This window comes from Scleropages formosus, chromosome 4 (genome assembly GCF_900964775.1).
Source record: "Scleropages formosus chromosome 4, fSclFor1.1, whole genome shotgun sequence".
Classification (NCBI taxonomy): domain Eukaryota; kingdom Metazoa; phylum Chordata; class Actinopteri; order Osteoglossiformes; family Osteoglossidae; genus Scleropages; species Scleropages formosus.
This window is the reverse complement of record NC_041809.1, coordinates 21336613-21356953: the sequence shown is the minus strand read 5'-3', so window position 1 is coordinate 21356953 and position 20341 is coordinate 21336613. Positions and strand designations below refer to the sequence as shown.

The 20341-nt window shown below is 44.0% G+C and overlaps 1 protein-coding gene across 5 annotated transcripts in view; it reads right to left on the bottom strand.

The window, feature by feature from the left end:
• Positions 1–20341, bottom strand: part of LOC108936283 (glutamate receptor ionotropic, kainate 4-like) — a 205382-nt gene that overhangs the window by 46833 nt on the left and 138208 nt on the right. For all 5 annotated transcript variants that reach the window (XM_018755597.2, XM_029251579.1, XM_029251576.1 and 2 more), the window contains 3 exons: positions 12398–12563; positions 8000–8178; positions 41–94 (listed from right to left, as the gene is read on the bottom strand). In XM_018755597.2, coding sequence (XP_018611113.2) covers positions 41–94; positions 8000–8178; positions 12398–12563 — 399 coding nt within the window. The remainder of the gene's footprint in view (positions 1–40; positions 95–7999; positions 8179–12397; positions 12564–20341) is intronic.

Genomic DNA, 20341 nt, shown 5'->3' with positions numbered 1-20341 from the left:
AATTTGTCCAGGTAAACAATTAGAAAATAGCAGTCCTTACCAGTGATGTGAAGATGTAGGTGTAGTAGATGCTGAGCATCCCCAGGTCTGAGGCCTAAGAGACCGGGAAAGAGGGAGAGAGAGGGAGCGGTGGTCAGGGCTGTCAGAGGTCATTTCTGAGTTTTTCTTCAGCCAGTACAGATCACATCTTGTTCATGAAATTCTTAGCACCACAGGAGAATATACTTTCATCTAACCTCAGTAAGACGATAAAAAGACCTTGGCTTTCTCGTTGACAACATGTTTAATGCATTCTATACCTCTGATAGTAGTTATGGTATGTGACACAACCCACAGTCCATAAAAAGTGAGAGTAGATACAGAAAATGACAGAATATCCACGAGTATCAGTCTTGTTTCTTTTTTATTTCGTACATCAGGCAGCCCTTGTACGCAAAATATACAGTATACCATTTCACAGTTTAGCGCTGGTAATTCATAATAACCTGTAATGTGCAATGGCTTCTTTAAAAACATTATGCACATTTAAACAGCCAGAGAAAGCACTTGCATCCACATTAGGGAACCTGATTACAGTGGTGAGGCTGAGAGATAGTATCATAAACGTCTCGAAGAGGGATGGCTTAAATATAGAAAAGCACAATTTTGTGTTCGCGCATGAATGCAGTGACTCATTTGTACGACGCAATATGACTGCAAACTGCAAATAACCAGATCCCTGCACATCAGACAGGATGCAGTGAGACGCACACAGACCTTTCGAGGAAAGCAGAAAGGGGACACAGAAGAGCAATGCTAAAGGGAACCCAGCGCTCCAGAGCATCCATGCTACGCAACTTTGTGTCAAAGGTAAGCGGGTTTTTTAACAGGTCGGAATACGACATGTGACACATTGCCTTGAGTATTTATGTTTTTCTCCTCCACCATCACCGCGCCATGGTGTGTGCGCTTCATCGTGGGCTCTTTACATTGTGGGAACACAATTTCCGTAGAAGATTAGTAAACTGTACCGAAAAAGATGCTTTGGCAATTTCCCTACAAGAAAAAAAAGTCTTGATTTAAAAAAAGCTGGAAAGAATTGATTCTTGTCAGCTGTTACGTATCTCCAGATTTTGCAGTTTCTTGGGCTTAGGAATCGTTGCAATAAAATGAGAGTCAACGGGAAGAGTTCATAATGACAAGTACACAAAATGTTTGCGTATGCACGTGCGCATCGCGATATGTGAAAAATGAAGGTGTGAGATGAATGCTACAGCCCACCTTGTGCTTAAATTGCTGAATTGCATTCACTGTTCTTCCACCCTGATAGATCAAGTAAACTAATAAAATGAACACAGGTTTGGAAGTCGACACATATTCACGCACCATTTTATTTTCCATAAAAGGTCTCCTTTTCTGCAATCCTCTCATTTATCTTGAAGCCTCCGAATCAATACCTGCATCAATTAAAGTTAATAATGGCCCTATTTATTCATGGGGATGGTAGATGCGGGGATGGCTAAGGTGGATATTGATCCCGTCGTTTCAAGCTTTATCCATCCGGGTAAAACGCAGTAAAGGTGGGGCATCAAAGAAAACGTTTAATGCTTTGCTTAAATCTGTTCATTGCAGGAGTGATCGGTGGTTAGCACTGCAAACTGTCTCTTCTCACACCCTCAAAGCTGTCTCAAAGCCAGACACACATATACAGACCGCGCCATCAGCCAAACTTTTTTTTTTGTGCAGTTTCACAGATAAAAACAAAAAAGCACTGGTTCTGAAGGGAATTCTGCAGCAGACATTGTTCATGCATCACAAACGAAACAGTGATGCTCCTCACACATTCTTTCAAGCTGCGGCACGCTGACTCCAATTCAGGACCTAGTGAGTCGCAGAGAGCGTCCAGGTTTGGGAGGCAGCAGTCCCTTTCTAACTGCTTGCCCCACAGAGTAGGAGTTTACTGTGTGATGACCACACGATGGATTTAAAACAGCCTAATAACTCAAAAAGTGCAGATGTTTTGTTCCTTTTAGTGAAGTTAGTCAATTCTGGAGACTATTATCCTACCAAGTCATTTGCAAAGGCACATTCTGAATGAAAAACAAAGACCGTATCGGTATGCCACCGCTTGAGCTTGTTTAAAACCCCCACAAAGATGAATCTCTTAGGGCATTGCTCATGTTCCCAACTGTGGAGTCTAGAACCAAACCCGGCCGTGCAATCCGCAGTGCGTCCTGCTGGCAACAGGACGTCTATACAAAACACAGTAGGAACTGCTGTTGTGCTCTTTACCAGAGCTCTGGGTGATGCCTGGTGTTAGGATGACTAAACAATGGCTTTGCCCTCCAATGTTTCCTTGCTAGGCCTCCCCAGATGATAGCTAAATACAGTTTTGACAGCATTCTGAAATTGCTGCCGCCACTGTCCCGGTTCAACCTCCCAGGTGGCCAAGGACCCGATTCTCATCTGGTGAACACGCCATAATGGACACTGACAGCACAATAAAGAATTTAAAAGTTGCTATTGTGCTGTCATTTTTACACGGGGCAATTTAACAGCTGAGGCAGGTGTCGCATTGACAGTTTTCCTTTTTTTCCCTCCCGCCGCTGCTATTTCCATTTTGCCGTACTGACCAGGTAATTGGATGCTGCAACACAACCAGAGACCACAACTGACACACCACCACATTCTTGCAAGAGCTGGTGGATTGATCTGGTGAGCCAGGTCCATGTCATCCCCACAGAACGGAGACCAAGTGAAAGGTCCAACATTTGCTGCGTATGCCGGCACCATCCATCTCCTTAGTTCAAAGGCAAGCGCAAACAGTGCAGCAAAGAGGAAGGCACAGAGGGATGCTTAAACATTATGGTGCACCGTTTATGACATATTGAATCAATTTAGTCCAGGACTAAACCAATTTAGTATAAGATTCTGGAGGACCTTTTGGAGTCACAGGGTTTCGGGGAAGGTGAGTGTGGTTTTCTGTGGGTACCAGGCAGAGATCAGGGAGTGGGGAGGACCGCAGTATTGCTCTTTGTCGATTCACCAGCATGGAGCATGTCATCGTGGCAACTGCAGCACAGGGACGAGATCTAGCGACTGCTGTCAGAATCTGCTGTCAAACGGAGATTGAATGTGGTTGAAGAGGATGGGAGAAAGCACAAATGTTGGTTAGAGAGAAACTGAAAAACAAAGAGAGAGCACAGACAGTGAGACGGAAAAAAGAAGGGAGACAGAGAGGGTGCGAAGGAAAGAAAGAAAGATCATGCACATTGCACCAATACAAAATGGGACATTTAAATTGTATCTGTGCTTACGGCATAAACAGGTATCCTTCCCAGAGGGGGTAGGCAATCACAGTCTCCCACAAATTACTTCACCATGTTATAAGAAAAAATATGGATTAAAAAGGGAGATTCAACGATGTAATGTAAAGTGTGTGAAAAACTATGAATTACAGTTCATTATCAGAACAAGTCTGACAGGAGGCAGAAAATAGCCAGGAGCAGAAGAGCAACATAGTCATAGCAGCCAAGAGTAGACGAACCAGAAAGAAGAACTAAAAACGCCAATAATTCGCAGAAGCTGCAGATGCGAGCGCTACGGACACGCTCTACAGGCGGTCCCCGACTTACGATGGGGTTGCGTTCTGCGAAACCCATCGTAAGTTCTAAATATTGTAAGTTGAAAAAACATTTAATACACGCCTCTCCGTGACAGACTGGGAAATGTGGATCGCTGCCGCTCCCCAGCATCGCCAGAGTATCGCACCGCATATCGCTTGCAGGGAAAAAAATCAATTCGAAGTACGGTTTCTACCGAATGTCTATCGCCAGCTCGCCATCGTGAAGTCGAATAAATCGCAAGTCGAGCCGTCGTAAATCGGGGACCACCTGTATTCACTTAATCAGCATAACAGTAATTGTTTCATAAGGAATATTCCTTGCTCTGTTATTCCAGGTGTAGCATGCCGAGGCCGCCCGGGGAGGGGGCGGAGACGGGGGCAAAGCAGCCACAGCTGGGGATGATTACACTCCCTATTCCAGCAGTAGAGAGAAGAGACCGAGGAGGAGAACGAGACAGAGATGAACCCGAGCTGGAACCCGATCCCGAACCCGATCCCAGAGACGACGCCCGCGTCCCGACCGACCCGACTCTCCCAGCCCCCCTGACCTGCATGAAACCTCATCCTACCTGTTCCCTGGTCCCCCTTTTCCATCCCCTTCCTTCTCCCCGCTGTAAGTGCAAATAAAAGCCTTCTTCAACGGGTAACTGCACCTCTTGTCTCCTGCCTCGTCTCTTACACCAGACTAAAGAAAGCAACTCAGTTTTCAGACTGCAAAGGCAGCCAGAAGTCACTATAATAAATTTGCTGCTTAAAATGTAAACATACCACACTGTATTTCTGATACATGGGTGGTAAACCACATGAGAGTAGAACGATTGAACCCAAGAATGTTACCATGGTTTATGACAGCGTTTTTTTCTCATCCCTGTGTCTGGCGTACACAGTCACTTCCAACGTGTTGGTGTGTCAGCCACCGGCTGAGCATTTCACATCTGGAATAATAATGAGCCCTCTCGTATGCGGCCATTAATCTATGACAGGCAGGGGGAGCTCAGGTCTAGAGGAACACCTATGTGTGGGATCAGGTGCTCCAGCAACAACTCCACCAGTCACCATCAGGCACTCATTTGGCATAAAAGGAGAACAAAGCAACATTTTAAGGATCACATGATCCCACTTCGCTGAACACATTCAAATGCCTGCATTTTTGCATAGACCTGTGAAATGACATCTCTCTGCTTCTGGATAACACCCGCAGGATCTGTCCTTCAATGCGCAACAAACTCTACGCAGCTCCTGGTCCAGGCCGTGGTGACATCCCACCTGGACTACAGCAACTCTCTTGTCTGGTCTTCCTGCCTCTGCCATCAAACCTCTCCACCTGATACAGAATGGTGCTGCATGAGTTCTGTTTGACCTACCAAAGTGCTCCCATGCATCCCATCCCCATCTCTCTGCATTGGGTTCTGCTAGCTGTCTCCATATCAAGTGCTAAATGTAATGTGCATGTGGCCTACAAGGCTGTTAGCAGATCTACTCTCCAACACCTGCAAGACCTGATTGGTCAATATGCCACAACCAGACTGGCATGCTCCTCTACCACTGGTCCTTTAGTAGTCTCACCCACAAGAAGTCTGAAAATCAAAAAGCACAAAGGTTCTTTACTTTGGCTCCAGTGTTATGGAATGAGCTCCTGCTCAACCCTTCAGCATTCAAGAAAGATATTAAACTACTTCTTTTTCGCACACTTCTCTAGAGATCTCCCACCTACTCCAAAAATTTGCATTACATTATCTGTTGCAATTACTTTTGTATTTCTTAACAATTATGCATTCTGCGACTCCGCTGGCTAGTCATTACTGGGCAAATATTGAGGGTTAAAGTCACTTACAGCATATGGTTGTAAAATCTCTGCTCCGACCACACAGCCAAACCTGAACAATGCACGATTAAACTGAGTAGTAGCAGTAGTAGTAATGGCAGTAGTATGAATTCTGCTACTCATATAATGTTGCTGTTATGTTTTAAAAATTTTGTACTCCCTATCAATACTATATGCAGCTACCAGTTTACTGTATGCTGGTTTACACGGCGGCATCAACTGGCTGTACTATGAGAATTGCATGTCTGCATCTAAATCTCCCCACACTCCTCTAAGCTGTATGTCACTTTGGAAAAAAAGCATCTGCCTAATAAATGAATAAATGCAAATGTAAATGAATGAATGAAACCTGAATGAAATCTGGTCTGAGCACCGCCTGTTTATTAACGCTTCAAACCCTCTTCAGAAGTGTCTCTGAAATTAAATATGTGAATTAATCATACTGGTTGTTCCTGGAATAACAGGGAGTTCATCCAGCTGGTGTGAAATTCCAGAAACGCAACACATCAATACCAGGCACCCCACTACGCCGTACCGTAGTACTCAGGGCTGCTGCTGTGCATTTGGAAGGTCTCTGGCTTAAATCCCACTCCTGCTGCAGCACACTTGAATAGCTCCAGCTGTATGAAGAAGTAAATAACTGTACAGTAACATATCCAGCATTGAAAGCCAAGCTGGATTGGGGCATCAAGGCATCAACTGAATGAAGGTAAATGTGTACTAATTAATGTGTCCATTCATGGCTCCTCAGTTCAGTTACGTAATGCCAGTCCAGTGGTGACCCTACTTTCGGCGGCGACTCTCCATTCACACTGTTATTGTTCTTCCAGAAGACACTTATAACATGGTAATTTATTAATTAGCAGTAACTATACTGGAGGGTAGGGCAAAAACAAAAGTAGTCTCAATGTGTTCTGAAAGACAAATTTGTTACAGAATAAACTGACAGATTACTCTTAAGACTGCCAGCATAGCTTGAATATGAGTGTAACAAGCCTCCTTCTCCATTTAGTTTACATCTATTAAAATACAAATCAGTAACAGGATTTAAGTTAATGCAGCTTAATTACAAGACTTAAGAGTTCAAGCAGCCTTGGGATACTGGGGAGAATTTATGATGCTTTGCTCTAATATAGCTGCTAAAGTAAAACATTAAGGAATTTTGGCTTTAAATCCCATAGGAACAAAAAATAAAATATGGTCTCTTGCAAATTATGCAGAGCTGCACAGTGGGTAGCACTGTCGCCTCACAACGCCTGGATTGTTTGGGCAGAGTTTCAAATTCAGCTCACTCGGTGTGGAGTTTACATGTTCCCCTGTGTCTGTGTGGGTGTCCAGCAGGTACTCTGGTTTCCTCCCACAGTCCAAGGACGTAAGAGTTCAGGTGTAGCGGGCACTCTAAATCGTGTAATATGTGTGTGGCTACCCTGTGATGGATTGGTGTCTGGGAACCCCCCTGCTTTGCGCCCAGTGATTCCAGGATAGGCCCCAGACCACTGCGAACCTGACCAGGACAAGCGGTTATTGAAAGTGAGTGAATGAGTGCTTGCAAATTGTAAGTGTATATTAAATATTTAGTATGAAACGTAGACAAACTGTGGTAGTTTCATGAAAAACTATGGAAAATTAACTGCTGGAAATAGGTTACTATGCCTCAGATTACAACAGTGTTAGTATTCCTTTCTTTTTGCTTATTAAGTATAATTTTCATGGCTTTACCCTGAACATAATTTCACCAAGGGCTAAAGCGCTGAAAATGATCAATCCTGACAGAATGGAATTTCAGACATACAATTTAAAGAGAACAATTTCCTGCTGAAAAAAAAAGAAACAGTTTTGTTATGTCTGAAAAATAAGTGATTGTGGTGATTGAAATTCTCTTTCTTTATGCATCCCCGCAGTAGTTATTGTTACAATGCATGTGTTTCAGTTTCTAGCTGACTTAGCAATTGATTTAGCATGAAATCAGTATGTATTTTCCACATTCCATTCTTTAAGTAGGGGGCGCGGTGGCGCAGTGGGTTGGACCGCAGTCCTGCTGTCCGGTGGGTCTGGGGTTCAAGTCCCACTTGGGGTGCCTTGCGGCGGACTGGCGTCCCGTCCTGGGTGTGTCCCCTTCCCCCTCTGGCCTTACGCCCTGTGTTGCCGGGTAGGCTCCGGTTCCCCGTGACCCCGTAGGGAACAAGCGGTTCTGAAAATGTGTGTGTGTGTGTGCATTCTTTAAGTACAGATGACACAATTATACTGTATAGCTGGTGTTGCAGACAAATGGCTGATTTGATCCAAGACAACACAACGTCTGAAACGTCATAATGATGGCATCAAATGGTGGGGATCAGACAATTCAGTGTGTTTTCACATATGATATGACAAGGTCAGAAAAAGTAAGATAATCTCAACAAAACAAGAGCCTTGGCTTTTTAGGATGGTGTGGGACGTGATGATGTCTCTCAAAGGCCTATGTGTCTGGAACATGGTGAGATTTGTCCTGTAACCCTGTAAAACTTTTGTATGTCACTGTTGACAGAAGCATCGGCGAAATGATCATAAACAAAAATAATAATACTTACTCTTTCCAGAATGATGTGAGACATGGTAATGTTGGCATCCACAATGATGGTGGCAGTTTTATCATCGCGGATTTCTTTGAGGAGCGGTGTGGGGTCCTGGCTTTCGTCCAACATACGCACTGACAGGGTTTCCTTGGAGATGAGGAACTGGCGTAGTAGTCGTTCGAGGTTGAGTAGACCTGGAGTGCAGGCAGATATAAGGGAGAGCTCATGGAACCTTGCAATAACTGGAGCACCAGTGAGCATGTGACTCTGAAATGGTCAGATGACATCTGGTGTTGCCACTCTGCTGAAATTGCTTGTGGATTCTGAAGGTCTCAGGGCCTCTGGTACCACCACATTAAACCAGGCTCCTGAAAGTAGTTCAGGCATCAGTCACCAACTACATCAGATTAAAAAAAATTCTTCTGAAATAATTTGAGGAATAAACCGTTATTCCACTATGTGACAGCAACTCTGACAAAGTTACACCCAAATGAAATTATGTTGGTATTGAATACTGGAGGCAGGCAGTATTGTTCATGGGCGGGGGGGATTCATCACATCAACCTCTCTCAACTCGGCTTGAGAAAACAGTGTTTCTCTCCCTCTAGTCCTCAGTGAAAGAAAAACAGAAATCAAATCTGATAGCTGCTCCTCCAGACTTTTAAAAATACCCCAGCAATACAGCAACGCTAATAAAACAAGAAAATGTATATCTACTGCACACGCTTCTCACACAGAGAAACCTCCTCTCACACATTAAAATGAAACAATGCATATAAAATATGTTGGACAATAAACCACAAGAGGCTCATAAAGTGACGCAGTACATAATAAGCCCAAGGTTTTTTCCAAATGGTATTATGATTTGAGGGGAAAAAAAAAAATCCTATAAGCCAATTTGCCTGGAAGCAGTCATTGTAAGGGCCATTCCTAAATCCTTCAGTTCAAAATAGATTCCATTGGTTGAGTTACCCCATGGAGCAGCAGCATTGTCAAGGAGCCAGACTATCGTTTCTTTCCTTTGAGTAGCTTTTACCGTGTCTCAGACTCCCGGTACTTCCTCTGCTCAATTTCACCTTGCATCGGATAGGACGCAATTTCACGTTCGGTGCACCACATTAGACAGTGTGCCGTGTTAATACAAGGGGAAACGGTAACGCACTATTTCATTCAATGAGCTGGACGTGCCACAATGGAATGTGGACTCTCTCCTCATGAGTCCTGTGCATGTGAAGCCTGGCCTCCTGTTCATTTTCACCCATTCTCTTCCCTTCAATGTCTCCTGCCGGGGACATTAATCGTTTCCCTCTCGCTTTGTTAAGGGTGATACCTGTGTGCTGGCAATCGCCTGTGTGCGCGGGTCTTTTCAACATTGTGAGAGAGCTGAGAGAGCTGGGAGAACAGCCGCCGAGAGGGTCAAGCGCCATTGAGTTACTTCTCAACATCTCCTACAGTGCGTGACACTTAACACCCAACGCACTCCCTTATTGGCATGAGTCCCACACCGACATAGGTCCCGTGGTGAGAGATCATGCCCAGGTTCATCCCCAACCCGAAGGGCAAACTCAAAGAGGCCAAAATCTTCTGCTTTCTGTCACAAGAGCAGCCAGACTCGAACCATGTCACCTGATCCATTTCTATCGCCACATTGTTGAAATGCTATAATTTTCAAATTAAAGAATTAATTCTCAGAAATTATGATGTGATGTTTGCTACTGGCCTCAGGATTTATGGCATACTATTTAATTAAATAAACAGTCTGTCGCAAAATTTTGCATTTGCTGTTGATCTTCACCCAGAAATATCTCAGGTGTCAACTGGTTTCAATTGCAAATGTTGATAGAAAGAATACATTTGCTTTTGAACCATCAACATATGTATCGCGCTTGTATTACACTTGTACATATTACATTCTGTCTTAAGTGCTGCAGAAGTCCATCTGTGTCCTTTTGTAAGATGGAAATACTTCGTAGGAATTGCAGACACAACCACAATAGGTCCTGCACATTGATGATTCTTTACACTTGGGATTCACAGTTTTTTTTTTCCCTGGACTGTGCAGTTCTGTTCCCGTTTACCTGCCAGAAATCAAAACTATTGAATTCTAGCTCTTGGTTACATAGCAAAAGAAGTTTCAATAGGTGGACCCAGCAGCAGGCTTGCTCTTGGTACATTAAGTGGCCCAGTAGACATGTATATAAGTCATATATGACATAAGATGCCTGTGCAGTGCATTTAAAGCAATGAATTTTTTAAATCACTGAATCAACTGAAGAACACGCACAATCACTGAAGAACAACTCCAAAAACCATCCCAAAAGTGCCCCACGTGGAGGAGAGGTGGATGCAGACACATGACCTGAGTAAAGTCAATTTGTCTCAGACCATCACAAACAGCATACATTATACATTTTTCGTCTACAGAGAACGTAGCGCATGTTTATCGAGCGCACAGGAGATCAACGTGACTGTAACGAGCGTGAAACACCGAGAATTATGAAACCTCTCTCACGACTTGGCAACAGCAACAAAATCATAGAAAAACCCATTTAAACACTAATTAAAGCCTGCCAATTAATTTCAAGTAATCCCATTTTTTCGCCGGGTGAAACCAAATGTGGTATTGTTTTGTGCATTAACTTGCCGGGTGAACAAACGACCCTGACCCAGGTGGAAAATTAGACCAGAACCGTATCATCGAGAGCGTGGCAAACGGAAGCTGAAAACTGAGTCGGGGCTCCTAAAAACGCTGGCTTTTCCATACTGTGTATTTTCAAATCCTTTCAATCCCCCTTCGCTTGGCAGAGAGATTCCTCTTTCTTTGTCAGCTTTAATTACAGATTACCAATGACATTTCCAAGCACAGCGCAGTGTTGAATAAACACATCCTGTAATTGATCTGTTGAGGGAGGACGCCAACGTGCACCAGGCAGGGGTGGAAATAAGCGTCCAGACAGGCACCTTGTTCCACCTGTGTGTCTTCTGCCTGACAGCCAGCAGGCTTCACCCGGGACCCGTCGCCTCACCCCTCCCGCTGCCACCCCGACGCTCACCACCCGGCGAGCATTACGGTATTTCTCATCGTGAAGCCGGACTCGTGCCATTGTGTCAGGAGTGTACGGATTGCGTGAAGCTGCACACCAATCAATACACCGGGGAGATTAATGCTCTTCCAACCCCCCAGCCCGCGCCTCGGCAGCACGGGGCAGGGAAATATTCCTAATGCGGCCGTGCTCTATTAGGCTGGCGCGTGCCACATTGATTAATGAGCCTAGATGGTCCGGTCTCACAGCGCCATGCTGGAGGCAGGGCTCGAGGGATGACAGACGGGACTGTGCGGCAATCGCAAAAGCTCCGATTATTTCCTGACAGCCCCCAGGTCCATGCGGAGGGTATAATCATAAACCATCATCTGCTCTCCTCTTCACACGCATCAGGGCTGCCCCCACCCTCATCCCTTACCAATACAAGTTCAGTTTCAGCACCAACTTTTTAAAATGTCAAGTCCACAGTATGGAAACTAATTATTTATTCTTACCTGAAGTGATAAGATCGAAGGCTTAATCCAAGCTTAAATATTACCATAAAGTCTTGATTGTGTGACACCCGCATTTTTCACATAAATTCACACCAGGCTGAATTCACTAACAAGTGCCCAAGTTGCCCTTTATGCAGGCTTTGCGCACCTCTGGGCAACTGCCGAGCAAATGGCTTCACAGCTCGAAGCGGAGGAGGGACAAAGACGGCTGGTGGCTAAGAGGGTCAGCGTGACCTTGGAGGAGTACTTGTAATGAAGGCCTCCCCCATGGGGATGAGGAAACAAAAATGGAAATTAATTTCCTGTCCAGTAACCCAAGAATCCAATATGAAAAGGTCAGACATTAAGTGGGCTGTCAGTGCCGCTGTATTTGTGTTTCAGTCTTTTGGTTAATGCATCTTCCAATTCATCTGCAAGTGTTTCGCAAAGATTAAAAGGCTAAAATTAAATCAGTGACCGACTTCCGCATCCTGTGCCGGGTCAAAGGTCAGATTAGAATGAAGAAGAAAGAACTCAGATCACAGGCAGGACCAACCCTGAGGACATTTAGATCTAGTGTTTAAAAAAGTCCAGATTATGAAAAATATATTCTGACATGACTCCCAATATCTCAGCCACATGCATTTTTCAATATTTGTTTCTTCTGAGGATACTTCTTACAGAATAATAGCTGTAAAAAAATCTTCCTCTGTGAGCAAGTGGTTGCCTCCTGCCTCTGAAAGGAGAGAAGAAAGATGCGAGTCCAGCAGAGCGGAGGGGCAACCGCTGGATGGAGAATGAGGGTAATGAGCGAGCAGGAGCGGAGTGAGGTGGAAAGGGCAGCGCATGGGCAGCGCATGGGCAGAGCGCGGTACGCGATGTGGCGATTTACTCACAGTCAGCCTTGGCGCAGACGAGGCAGGCCGTGGTGCTATTGAAAAAGCCCAGGAGGCCGGCCACAGCCAGACTGATGTCAGTGTTGGTGGGCCTTAGGTCGAGGGTGGTGAAGCGTGGGAACTGCACCTTCAGGATGTCCTCAGGGGCCACCTTCACATAAGGCACCTAAGCAGGTGGAGGACAAGGTCACAGTCAGGGACACTCACTCCCTCAATTAAGCAAACAGACATAATTACGTACATCATTTGTTACTTTGAACTGAAAATCCTACATCTGGGAGGCAAAAATGTTACCTAGTGAGCCATGCTGGCCCCCTATTGCCATAACTACATAATATATGTAAATGTACGCCGTTTTACACTCCTACCAGTAAATTAGTACATGACATGTATTGTAAAGCGCATTCATGCAGCGAAATGGGTTTTCCATTCAAATATCAAAGTATTACTTCAGATTTCAGGCTATTCGAACAAGAGGCAAAGGACTTTGTTACAGTTTAGCAGAACGTGTCAAGCAAGTTTAATGTGTAAAGACTTTGAGCACTGGGCTTGACACATGAAAGCAAGCCATAAATACCAGAGAGGCAAAAAGAAATTGGATGCAGAGAGGTTAGAGAGAGCATTATTTCCTCATCTCACCAATTATATCACAGTGAAAAGGAAAACACAACAAGAACGGTTGGAGAATGCTCCAGGAGGCAGCTGGACGGACAGCGAACGTGGCGCAAAGTGAGCCGGAGAGAGACGGGCTCATCGAGAGGCAGGACAAGAGCTCCTTTCAGAGGCGCATTACGCCTGAGGAAGCGGCGCTGTTCGAATAATAAACACGTCCATGTAGAGTAGAACATCTCCGAAATCAATATATTTTTTGATAAATAACAGCCGTTTTCCGTTGCGAGGAGGACGAAAAACGTGAAGAAAGTGCCACAGATTACCACTGGTTTCTAAGTCTTTAAGGACTCTCAGTGTGGTCTTCAGTTTGAAGTTTAGTACGGAAGCGGAACACGTTAAGATATTACCATGAAGTAAACCATATGTCAAATAAATTCAGTGGTTGGAAATGTCAGAGGGCAAAGCCTGGGAATCTGGTGTCTGAATCAGTCGCGGCGCTCGAGCTCTCCCAATGGTGAGTCATATTAACGAGTCACCTCACAGTCCGTTGCCATGGAAACGAGAGGCGGACCCCTGGCTTTCCAGACGTCCTCATACAAGATGCAAAAATCTAACAATAAACCAGAGCTGCCAGCTTTGGCCCTCATTGCATCGTGCCGGAGAGGAGTTGGACAACTTTTAGAGAAAACAAACTAACTCCTTCCAGGCACTTGTTTTGCCATCTTTCATTCGGGAGCGTGTTCTTATGTGTAGTACAAGAGCACACCTGGTGAGGAGTGAGAAAAGGAACACGGCATGGGAGGCCTGGAAGGGGAGCCAGAAGGATGAGGGGGTGAGGCTAAACACCATGTGCGACTCGCCTCCGGTCCATGGATCACTGTTGGAGCTACACAAACTCAAAAATGCACTACCACTGTATTGTTATTATTATTTTTAATTATTATGATTATAAAAAATAACTATTGCATTATTATTACTATTATATTGTTGCTGTTGCTTGAGTAGGTGATGCTTTTATTCAAGAGCGACTAACAAATTTACTCATCTATAGACATATATTTTTACAAGAGCAATTCAGATTAAGTACCCTACTCAAATTTACCACACTACGACTCTTTACAGGACTTAAACGGTTTATCTTCAGCTTACATATATCAACATCTGGCCTTTACTACCCCCAGTCAGCTGAGCCTACAGACACCCTCTGACAATGGGTGTATGTGGAATGAACACTTCAGTACACCTGGGCTGTGTGGACAATCGTGCGCACTAGTTCTAATCCACCCTGGAAGACAGCATGGTGAGCAGGAGACAAATGTCTTTGAACAAAAAAGACTGTAAACGTATCAACGCTGATTAGAGTCAGAGCCAAAGCAGCGGTCTGGTCACTCATGAATATTCACAAGCACCTGTCATCACCACGGGACTTTTAGGCGGAGATGCGAGGCCAAAAACCAAGTGCCTTATCATGGCACTGGCTATTTTCCCCAGGATCCTGTGCCCTGCGCTGTCCGCTTTTAATCCCGTTCCACTTTATTCTTCACTCTGCTCCACTTCGTTCATCAGCCATTTCCATCTGCTTCCCTGAGCTCCACTCCTTAGCGCTGTCGACTTTGCTATTTTGTGCTATTACCATACTAGTCAAGGGAAGTAGCTTTCATTCAAGCATCTGCATAAACAGAATATCAAAAGTGAGCGTGATGGATGTACCACGTACACTATAAAAACATGTTTTCTGCACTGTTCTTTAGCAACTTACAAGCAAGATTCAACAAAACCTAACTTTCACCATAAGACACGACTATACTTATATACATTTAAGTAGATTAATTACAGCTTTCCCTTACCAGACATTTTTATCCGGTTTTAAACTTTAATCCTGTGTATAGTTACGTAAATTTAATGTGAAATTTAACATTAACCACTTTACCTATGAACAGTACAACAGCAGTTCCAATATGCGTTACCGACATTACAGCCTACTGGTCTTCGTCACTGTAGGAGTTCAGCTGTTGGCTCCTTCTCTTGCTATGACTAAAATGTGGACAAGCAAATAAATTGTAGAGAATTTTTAATGCGTGCTTAAGTAAGTGCCAGTGGGTGTTGATGGTACTTGGTTTGCCCTAAAATAATACGGCACTCTCAACCAATCACCAGTACATCGACAACTGAGCATGCAGAATGACCAGGGAACCCTTCTAAATTGCTCATTTTCTCGCCGGCACTCATCTTTCAGCACTCTGCGGCGACACGGTGTGAAGGCCTGCTCCCATTATACAGATGAGAGGGGTCGTTCTGGAGGAAGTGAATCATCAGTGAGTTCAAAGTCCATTTTCTGCATCATCTCTCAGTACTGGAGCGGTGGTCACTTTCATTCATGCAGACCTCCAATCATATTCCTATTGATGTGTGGCAATCGCTCGATTTATACAATTAATCTGTTCCTAAAAATATAGCAGATACAAACATTTTGGCTCCCAGAAGCTTATTTCCCATTACAGGCACTCCTCACTTAACGAGCGAGTTCCGTTCCTACAACTAGGTCGTTAAGCGAATTGGTCGATAAGCGAGGAGCCGCCCCTTACCGATATTTCAGGCATACTGTACTGGTAGCGGGTTTGTGTCAACCATCTTTAGATATTGTTTCAATGTCACCTTTGCACCATTTATAGCATTTTTAGTGTATTTATATTTTCCATGGCTTGCCATAAACGTTTCTGTCGATTCTTCGCCTTCGCGTGCCTTCAAATTCATGGACGAAATATGTAGTCTTGGAGACTGCGAACCCTAGTATAGTGAATACTGACCGACTGCGGGAATGAGACTGAGATTGAGAAAGGGTGATGCAAGATGAGATGCTTGACGCTGAGATGCCACGCTGCCGTTTCCACGACCAAAGTTCTCGTACAGCGTGCAATACCGACCGATCGGAGAGCTGGTCGTTAAACAGGTAGATCGTTAAGTGAGGAGTGTCTGTATTTAAATAGGGGGAAAATAGTAATGCATTCCCAGCCCATACAAAAAACGCCAAACCAATTTTCCCAAATATGACTAAAATTGTAAAACACCTATAACCAACGATTTCAGTATGATATAAACACACTATGCAACTGGAGCAATTCATTCCAGGAACAACCAGTATGATTAATTAACGTATTTAGTTTCAGAGACACTTCTGAAGAGGGTTTGAAGCCTCAATAAACAGATGGTGCTCAGACCAGATTTCATTCATGTTTCATTCATTCATTTACATTCATTCTTTCAGCAGTCGCCTTTCTGCAGAAACGACATACTTCTCAGAAAACAAGAGAAAAGTGAATTACATCAACATGCAGAGTTCTCGATACCAATGCGTGAATCACTTCATGATTATTAAACACTCAATAAGGTAATCAATGTGAACGTTTCTAAGCAGTACGTTTTAGAAACTGATTGATTTTCTTCTTATCTGGTCGACATCTACGAATACTCAACAATGAAATGTATGTTAGAAAATAAGTGCTGACAATTTAAAATAAATTCCATTTACTGCGATGAACTGTTACAGTACTTATGGAGTGAAGACAAGAGCAGCTGATTGTGTTGTGCTCATTGGAGGAGGAAGGAGGCTTGACCGTCTCTCTTGCTCTGCCTCCCTTGCTGACAAACGCATGGAAGCAAAGTCGATGGTACCCTAGTGCCAACTACAGTGCATTAATGCACTTCAGCTTCATTCACTTGCTCAATATGCACAAAATGTGTTCAAATATACCGTATTTACGTGTGTTAGTTTTTAAGGTTGTTGCTGTCCTCTCACACTCGGCTGACCGCCGCTAACCTGTTGGCAGGCTCGGTCCGGTTGCGAGGTTTGTGCTTAGCGGAGCGGGAGGGGGGACTCAGGGGAGAACAGGTTTCCTCCGGCTCTTTCTGCACTGTTTGCTCCTGTGGTGCGAAGCTTGGCCTGTCAGGACCGAAGACAGCTGGCTGACAGGTGCCTAATGAAGGGGGTCTGCTCCAGGACAGAGGAGCCGCAGAGACCTGACCAAGGGGAGTTAATGAGGGCTCACCTGAGCTCCACCTATGTCCACAACCTCCACATGCAGCCTCCTCCCCCACCTCGCTCTCCCCAATCAGGCATAATTGCCAATATGATTTCATTCTTACTATTTATTAAAATTTTGCCCACATCCAAGGCAGCCTACACAGATTATAGTCTGTATCCATACTGCCAGGTATTTTCACTGCAGCAGGTCAGCATAACTATTTAGCTCGAGGGTACAACCACAGGGTCTAAAGTCCGACTGCTTTACCAGCGGGCTACCTCATGCCCTCTGTGCAAAAGGATGAGATCGGCAGCGCGCAGCGTTGCCGCGGGCACTCTAGCTCGGCAGACGTTTTTTAAGTCAGGCTGGCCAGAGTTCACTGTTCCTGGCTGCAGCCCGCTTCTCCGTCTGCTTTCGCTGGTCAATATCTGTGCCTGCCACTCAAAGGGCAAATCTTATAACCATAAGAGAGGCCCACCAGCAAACAAAGAGATGTTTCAAAGTGCACCATCGTGGGCAGAGTCTAGCTCAGGCTGTTCACCTCTACCTCGCCAGTGCCTCGTCTTCATCTTCATTTCAAAACAAAGGTCATGATTAGGACTAAATTATTTTTAATTTTATGTCGCATGGTCTTACATCACCTGGATAACTGGATGTACTTTTTTCGTGTGTTTCAGGTTTCAGAAGCCTACTGGAATCACTTGCTTCACGGATGATGCTCTAGTATTTCAATTTTTGTGCAGTCATTTCATATTTTATTTATTTAGATGGTGCCTTTGTCCAAGGTGACGAGATTCCAAGGCTTGAATTACATACATGTCAAGTGTTAATACAAAAAGACTTTACTGGTAATTTTTTACTGATCATAAGGAACAATCACGGAAAATTATTTTTTTAAAACATGAAATAATTAATGAAATATACAGCAGCTTCTCTACGGCTATTCAACGTTTACGTTTATTTGTGTAGATTGTGCTAAACATCTTGGGTCTCAGAATAAAAATTCTAAACAGAACTGTCTCACTTTCTATGACACAGACTCCATACATGTCGTCTGTCTTGACAAAAATCTTGCCGTTGTTTCCCTTATTTTCAGCTACTGAAAATATGATCCGCAAATTAACTCAGAATGTTGGAAGACACAGAACGTTCACGTTCATTAAATGCAGGCAACTATGACAACTAAGTATTTGCATGCTGTCACGTTTAGTTAGTGAAATGTAGAATTAGGTGGACGTTATAAAAAGTCAGTTCAAAGAGGAAAGTTATTAATTTCACCTAATGATCAGTATTACTATGATATTTTGTACTGGGCTATTACTGTGGTATATTGGAATTTGGTACACAGGTAGTGTCACAATACTGCCCGAGGGAGTACACTGTGTTTTGTTTTCCCATCACGAGCCAGCGCGCACACACACACACACACACACACACACACACACACACACACACACACAATTTCCGAACTTGACAACTGCATAACAACAGAAGCTCCCACTTCCAGCATGAGAAGTATCCAAATCATCTTTTTGCCACCATTTTTAATATACTTTAACAAATCACTCAAAGCAAGAGACAGTCACACTCATTCTAAGACACAAATACACAAGAGGAGCTGTATTACATCCCAAAAAGTAGCAGCAGATACAATGTGCTGGTAAGATACTGATAAGGGAAAAGGATAAATTTCTTTATTTATTGACCTTCGTTCCTTGAATGAAGCCATCTGAGAGAGGAGATTTCAAAATACTCAACTCACAAGAGATATATGGTATCTGGCCATAGTAAAAAGACAAAAAAAAATCATTGAGTTAGGTGAAAGTCTATTGGTTTTCTCACATCAGTCTGGACCTCAGTCCAAACATTGTGAATAATTACAGAACTTGCATCTTTGGGGATAACTAACCAATTCACAGTATGAGTGGAATTCCAGGACCAAACACACCAATACAAACATTTACCTTTTCAGTCATTTATCTAGGAATGTGGCAGCGATTTTGGACACACTCAGAGCATATTTATTCATACCTCTCAGCATCTATTTCAGCTTTTTAGGCCTTCAATGGCAAATATTAAAACTCATGAATAACAAATTAAAACGGAAACAAAATCCATTAAGGAATCTGCACAAAATGGAAAAACTGTACTGGTAGGCTTTGTGGGGGTTCTAGTCAGTTACTGCGTACTGCGGGCCAACTTGTTATACACTCTTAACCTAGGGCAAACGGCCCTGCAAGGTAGCAGTACCATCCCCAGGTTTCCACCATGGGGCTGAGGTGTGGAGACTGTGCCTTCAGTGAGCTCAGCTCCAACGAGTCCAATGTAAATATGTGGCCATACGGAGAGCTGGAGGGTGGTGAAAAACGTGCACCTGCTACCCAGTGGCCGGTGTGACAGCAGGGCCCAGCTTCTGTTTAATAAAACATCACACATCTGCCAACAGGGGACAGAAGTCAAGCGTCATTGATGGTGGATCTGTTGAAGATGTAGAGTGTTAGGTGCTCTTTAATAATACCCGCATCGCGATCCTCACAAACAAGAGGGAGCCCAGCTGTCCAGCAGCTGCTTGAAGTCCCCATCCTGCTCACCACTTTGTCTATCAGACTGGGATGCGTGGGGTCAGCAGACGCCCTTTATGAAAGGTCATTCTCCAGTGCAGTTCTTATTATCCAAGTTTAGGCACGACAGGCAACATCCACTGGTTCAGAACCTACACACTCGTTTCACGCATGTGAAGGTACTGAATGTCACAAAGTGCAGCTGTGTCTGCAGGCACCACTTCAAATTGCAGTGATTTCCCTCAACAATTCAGTGATTTCACTCAAACCATCTTGGTTATTGTTTAAATAATATTTTTCCCATATAGCCAGATGCTGCACTAAAATTGCTTATATATAACATTATGCTCCTCGGAAAAATTCTTCATTTATTAAAATAAATAAAATAAAATACACACACACATTTTCAGAACCGCTTATCCCGTACAGGGTCGCGGGGAACCGGAGCCTAACCCGGCAACACAGGGCGTAAGGCCGGAGGGGGAGGGGATAATCTGCCAATAATGGTAAAGTTATTGTACCCATTGCAGTCATTATATATTTTGGTGCTCGAGGTGAAGAAGTGTGTGCAACTATGTGCTCATGTAGGCAGGGACATGAACACCTATAGTATACACCACTTAGTTTACTTTAGCAACAGTTCACATCCACAGGTCACATAGGGGAAGAAAGCATCCACTACTACGATTACTGTGAGAGCTTGAGTGCTATGAACCTGTACACCAGGCATTCAGAGGTATTTTTAGTTT